At 51.9% G+C, this 6,279-nt stretch overlaps 2 protein-coding genes across 2 annotated transcripts; both read left to right on the forward strand.

The window, feature by feature from the left end:
• The first annotated feature begins 632 nt into the window (after positions 1-632).
• LOC106792865 lies at positions 633-1,820 on the forward strand. Its single transcript, XM_014759396.1, has one exon. It carries the CDS (start codon positions 633-635, stop codon positions 1,818-1,820), a length of 1,188 nt encoding a protein of 395 aa, XP_014614882.1.
• A 249-nt stretch (positions 1,821-2,069) lies between these two features.
• LOC106792866 lies at positions 2,070-4,498 on the forward strand. Its single transcript, XM_014759397.1, has 6 exons — positions 2,070-2,103; positions 2,177-2,720; positions 2,816-2,971; positions 3,098-3,392; positions 3,456-4,325; positions 4,424-4,498. Exons 1-6 carry the CDS (start codon positions 2,070-2,072, stop codon positions 4,496-4,498), a joined length of 1,974 nt encoding a protein of 657 aa, XP_014614883.1.
• The last annotated feature ends 1,781 nt before the right edge of the window (positions 4,499-6,279 follow it).

Below are 6,279 nucleotides of genomic sequence, written 5' to 3' on the forward strand. Positions count from 1 at the left end.
GTCCTATCTCACTCATTCCAGCGTTAAACTGTTTAGTAGAACTCATTGGGAGATAGTCGACCATTTTTTGGTCACCTATATAAATGCTATAAACATTGGTGCCTCGGGTGAGGAATGAGTGATAGGTTGGATTGATAAATTAGTAAAATCGGAAAACGCTTGCGTCTTTGTTCCTCTGTTTTTTGTCGTGGACTTCTTTGTGGCTTTGTCTGAGTGTTGCGTCATCGTTCTTTGTCCGCGGGGATCACGTGGTGCGTTTGGATTCGAGACGTGCCACGTATTAGGTCTTTACTTCCGGCCGCACTGTTCCCTCCACGTGGTTTGCGCTTTATTTCCGGCCGCACGGGTTCCTCCTTCCGGTTTGAGACTTAGGCTGAGCGTTAGGTCCGTTGGTCGGGACGCAAACAGTGAGTAGTGGGGGTTCTGAGAGTGGGACCACGGTGGGGCGTCATAGCACCGCGTTTCCTTGGTTAGGGGTTAAAGATCCGTGTCTTCTTGCACGCGCGTTCTGCTCTTTCCCCTCTCCCACGCCTACCGTTTCGGAGAGCAAGAGTGGGGATAAGACAGCAGCCCTCAGTGCTAGTTGTCGCTACATTTAGTTACTCAGTTTTGATTCTTTAGATTCGCCAATCATGCCTCCTGCTGCTTTGAATAAGTTGGTTGCCCTGCAGAGGACGCGGCTCGCCGAGCTTAAAAGTATCCATCGTCGGTTAGTGGCTAGACCGCTTGCGTCCCTCGAGGTCGATCTGATTCAGCCGGGAATAGATGCGTTGGCTACGGTATTTGCGGCGGTGCGGCAGACCCACGAAGAGACCGCAGTCAGATCGGACGCCGTGAGCGACCCGTATATGATAGAAGATGAAATAGAGAAAATCCGTGAGGCATATGATGAAGCCTTTCGTGCGTTTGTAGCGTTGCGTCGACAGCTTATCCAAGCGGAGGCGCCATCGCCCACAAGGGAATCTTCCAACCCCCAKGGGTCCGGATTAGATCCGAATTATTCGCAGCTCCCAAAGATGTCTCTGCCGAAGTTTTCGGGCGAGGAGAACTTTTTCGACAGTTTTAGGTCCATGGTGCACGATGCGCCGCGACTGGACGATACCACCAAGTTGCGATATCTGAAATCGTGCCTAGTCGGTGAGGCTGCAGGATGGATTAAAGATGTGTCGACTAGCACTGCGAATTATGCTAGCACTTGGGAGGCGTTAAAAGCACGGTATTATAATCCGATGCTCAATCTGTTCAACAAACTTCAGGCATTGTTGGATCTTCCGCGTCTTAGGAGGGAGTCCATCGCGGAGCTGCGTTCACTCCTTGATAGATTGCAGTGTATCGTTAGGTCTTTGAAGAATGCGGGTTGGCCGGTAGACAGCAAGGATAGTATACTTTATTTCTTGCTGGTTACGCGATTGAATGTGGACACGCGCAACTCGTGGAATGCAGAACTCATCTCGATGGAGGGGTTGAGCAGAGCTTCAGGATCGGAGTCAGGAAGGAGAGGCGCTCCTGGGCCCTGCTTTATGCCCACGTTCGCGGAATTGGTCGGATTTCTCGAGAATTGGACGCGGGTTTGTGCGGTGCAGGGGGAAAAACGAGGGGAAAAAAGGGTAGCCCCTCCTCCTAGATTAGGTCTCCCTCGCAAGGTTCACCATTCGAGGGGTCCGGGGATCACGACTAAGGGGGTTGGAAGTGGTGTCCAGTGTCCACTTTGTTTTGGTCCACACCAGGTGACAGGGTGTGATCGGTTCAGGTCAATGGCGGTACCGGAGCGGATACGAGAGGGTGGGCGTTTGGGCTTGTGTTCTAATTGTCTCAGGTAGCATTTGGTGAAGTCTTGTCCCTGTAGGGGGCGCTGTTCCGCATGCAAGGACATGCACCATACGCTTATCCATACGCCCAGTAGAGTAGGAATGCAGAAACCCGTTCCCAGAAGGTTGCGGGAGGTTCGGGAATTAATTAGACTGGTGCGTTGTCAGTGAGTTTGCATGCGGCTACGTCCTCGGGTAGCGTTAGGAGTATTCTGCTTGCTACTGCACGAGTTTGGGTAGCAGGTACTAAGGGACGGGAACATGGGGACGAGCGCTTCTAGATCAAGGATCGGAGGTTTTCTTTATTTCCGAAACGATCACGCAGTTACTCTGATTGCCTAAGCGGCGTACTTATGTGCCTCTTTCAGGACTTGGGGCAGGAGACGTGGGTACAGCCCGGTCGGGGGTTCGAGTTACTATCAGGTCGGCGGTCGATACCACCTTCCAGGTCGAGGTGGATGCTTTGGTGTTACCAAAACTAACTTCTCTGCTTTCATCTGTCAATTATGCTTCCAGGGATGGCGGAGACCTGTTCAAGGACATCTCGTTAGCTGATCCAGAGTTTGTCGTCTCGAAGCGGATTGACGTAATTTTAGATGCCGATGTTTACGGCCAATTACTCCGGCCGGGGTTGAGAAGATCCTCGACGTCGCAGCTCGTCGCGCAGGACATGGCGCTTGGGTGGATCATCTCCGGACCGGTGGATGGAGGAGCTGCACGGCGGACGGAGGCGACAGTTACTACCTCTTCTGCGCTGGTTTTGCACTGTTCGCCTCAGGAGGAGTTGAATCACATTTTGCAGCGGTTTTGGGAGCTGGAGGAGGTGTCGGACGCACCTAAGAGATTGAAGCCAGAGGGGGAGAAATGTGAGCTAATTTTTCAGGAAACGCATCGGAGGGATTGGAGAGGCCGGTACGTGGTGCGGCTACCGCTGAAGCAGGAGCTTCTCCCAGTGGCCGCGGAGACAAACGGATGGCCTTTAGCTCTCTCGCTTGTTTGCACCGTAGGTTTGCACGGGATTCACGATTGGCTCAAGCGTACTGTGACTTCATGAGGGTGTACGAGGAGCTAGGCCACATGTCACGAGTCCCGAGGTCGGAGGTCCTGCGCCGAGAGGCATGGTACTTACCTCACCATGCCGTGGTGCAGCAGGATGAATCCAGGTGGGAACTAAGGGTGGTATTCGATGCTTCTCGGCGTACAAGGGACGGACACTCGGTAAATTCCTTTTTACTTACAGGCCCTCCATTACAGAGTGATCTTTCTTTAATCTTGCTCAATTGGCGTAGGTACAGAGTGGCATTCACGGCTGACCTTGTAAAGATGTTTCGTCAGATTCGAGTGGAGCCGGAACATCAGGATTACCAGCGGATTATCTGGTCGCCCGACGGAGCATCGGAACCGGTGGAATTTCGTTTGAATACTGTCACTTATGGCATAGCTTGCGCTCCCTACCTGGCGATTTGTACTCTGTCGCAGTTGGTACGGGATGAGGGTTCGCGGTACCCATTGGGGTCTCGGTGCTTGGAGTCGAAGACGTATGTAAACGACACTTTTGCTGGTGCGGACGACATACCGACGGCGGTTAGAAAGAGGGATGAACTGGTTAAGTTATTAGATTCTGCTGGCATCCAGCTAGATAAATAGGCGGCTAATTCTATAGAGGTTCTTCCAGATTCTGCACGACCGGGCGTGGAGAAACACATAGAAAGTGATCAGACAGTCAAAACGTTAGGAGTTCGATGGGTCCCGGAACAGGACGAATTTAGGTTCAATGCGGCTAGCGTAGCAGATTTGGCTGCCGCCCACACCAAAAGGTCCGTTTTGTCGAATATCGCTCGCCTATTCGACCCATTAGGATGGCTCTCCTCGGTTACGGTTGTTGCCAAAATATTAATGCAAGATATGTTGCTTTTGAAGTGTGATTGGGACTCATCCTTACCGTCGGAGCTTCGTGAGCGTTGGTATGAATGTTGCCAAGGTTTGGTTTCCTTGCCGAGTTTATCCGTAGGGCGCTGGTTAGGTGGCACTTCGAGCTCTTCCTACCAGATTCATGGCTTCTCTGATGCGTCTTCGCGCGCGTACGCGAGTACGGGTGATGGGAAGTTTCAGGTGTCGCTATTAGCTTCAAAATCTAAGGTAGCTCCTGTAAAGACTGTGAGTATTCCTAATTTAGAACTTTGCGGAGCAGCTCTTCTCGTTAAGCTTATCCGTCATCTAACGAGTTTGGATTTCTTACAGAAACGCCCAATTTTTGCCTGGTCAGATAGCCAGATTGTGCTTACTTGGCTTCGTAAGAATCCGTGCCACTGGAAAACCTTTGTAGCCAACCGTGTCTCCCTTATTCAGACTCAGCTACCATCGGCCTCATGGTCACATGTCCCGAGCAAGGAGAATCCTGCCGATTTGGCATCGCGAGGAGTAGCACCGGAAGAGTTAGCCAAGAGTGCCCTATGGTGGCACAGCCCTTCATGGCTGGCCAGGCCTCCCGTCCAGTGGCCACGTTTTATTAAAACGGTTCGAGTGAACCATGGCCGCTACAGCTCGAATGAGTCCGACATCCTGACTCGGTTCTCTTCGTTAATCAGGCTTCTTCGATTTGTCGCATATTGCAGGCGGCCCATCGTCCGGTTGTGGAGCGACTGCTCACTAGTGGTAGGGTCTTCGTCTCATTTTCTGACCAGTGCTGAGATTTCCGACGCATGAATACTGGTCATTCGCCTAGCCCAGGCAACCGCCTTTTCGACAAAGATCGGACTCTTGAAAGCAGGGAAGAGATTGCCGAAAGGTAATCGGCTTAGCACATTGAACCCCTTCATGGGTAAGGGGGATGGTCTCTTACGGGTGGGAGGCCGGTTGACACGTTCTCATCTAGCTTTAGATCGGAAACATCCGAGTCTTGATGGACTCCGGAACATGAGTCTTGTCTCAGCACTCGCATTTTAGTCGACTATTTGTGTGGCACGCACACCACCAGTGCCTCCATGGGGGTCCGGCTTTAACATTGGGTTATCTGATGTCGCAAGTATGGGTCTTAGGCAGGAATCGGTTGATCAAATCAGTTATTCGAGCTTGTATGCCTTGCCAAAGGGCTAAGCCTCAGCTGGCTCACCAACTTATGGGTGAGTTACCCGTGGATTGAGTGGTAGGGAGTAGGGCTTTCGCCAATTCTGGCCTTGATTATGCGGGTCCTGTACAAGTGCGGATGTCAAAGGGTCGTGGAACCCGATCCGGTAAAGGATACATCGCTTTGTTTGTCTGCTTCGCTACTCGTGCTATCCACCTCGAGCTGGTTAGCGACCTAACCTCGGAATCTTTCCTCTGTGCATACCGTCGGTTCGTAGGAAGACGGGGTATTTGCCGGAATCTTTATAGTGACAATGCTACCAATTTTCAAGGGGCCGATAAGGAGCTTAAGGCTATGTTCCGCCGGGCTTCGGACTTTTATCATAGGGCTGCATCTCTCCTCGCTAACGACGGAACGAACTGGATTTTCATTCCTCCCAATGCCCCGCATTATGGTGGGCTGTGGGAGGCAGGTGTCAAGTCGGTCAAGCACCATTTAAAAAGAGTTGTGGGTGAACATACGCTCACCTTTGAGGAGCTTTCCACCGTTCTCGTGGAAATCGAGGCTTGCCTTAATTCTCGTCCATTGGGCCCGCTAAGTTCGGACCCAGACGATCTGCAAGTGCTCACTCCCTCTCACTTCCTCAATGAGGGAGTGTCTGCTTTGATTCAGGACGCCGAGTTATCTACTTTGCCGGAGAACCGGTTAAATAGATTTCAACTTCTTCAGCGCGTCCGCAATAATTTTTGGAAGCGGTGGTCGAGCGAGTACTTGTCGCATTTACAGGGTCGAGAGAAATGGAGGAATCCATCCGAGAACTTCCGAGTCGGGCAGCTGGTACTGATAAGGGATGATCGGTACCCTCCCTCAAAATGGCCATTGGGCAGGGTCACCGAGTTGCACCCTGGCCCTGACGGGTTGGTGCGAGTGGTCACCGTCAAGACCAGCACCTCTTTGCGCCAGCGACACATTGCGCGCCTGTGCCCCCTCAGGTTCGACGATAGTGACGGTTGAGACAACCAGTCAACCGTAGCTCGTTTTGGTTCGTCAGTACGACGAAGGCGGGCGGGATGTTCGGCGATATTTACGTTGTTGGAATAATTTATATTGCGCGCGGAATAGGATAGGCGGCGTATGCCGCATTATCATGCAAGAGGCATGGGACAGCGCCTTGAGGTGTGTGGGGGGGATAGGATGCGTGGGGCCTTGTGCACTTACTCAGTCTCATTCTGGCATTCACTCTGGTTTGAGCTAAAAACTGTGTGTTTTCCATTTGAGCTTCTCGCCATCTTGGTTTTGTTCTAGGCAACGTAATTAGAGCGTGTGAGAGTGAATAAGGAGTGTGTGGAGTTGTCTGGTGTCTTATCCCCAACAGGATTGTAGTCGGACAGTTGTAGCGAATTA

This window comes from Polistes canadensis, unplaced genomic scaffold, assembly GCF_001313835.1.
Source record: "Polistes canadensis isolate GaletaPanama2010 unplaced genomic scaffold, ASM131383v1 scaffold_915, whole genome shotgun sequence".
Classification (NCBI taxonomy): domain Eukaryota; kingdom Metazoa; phylum Arthropoda; class Insecta; order Hymenoptera; family Vespidae; genus Polistes; species Polistes canadensis.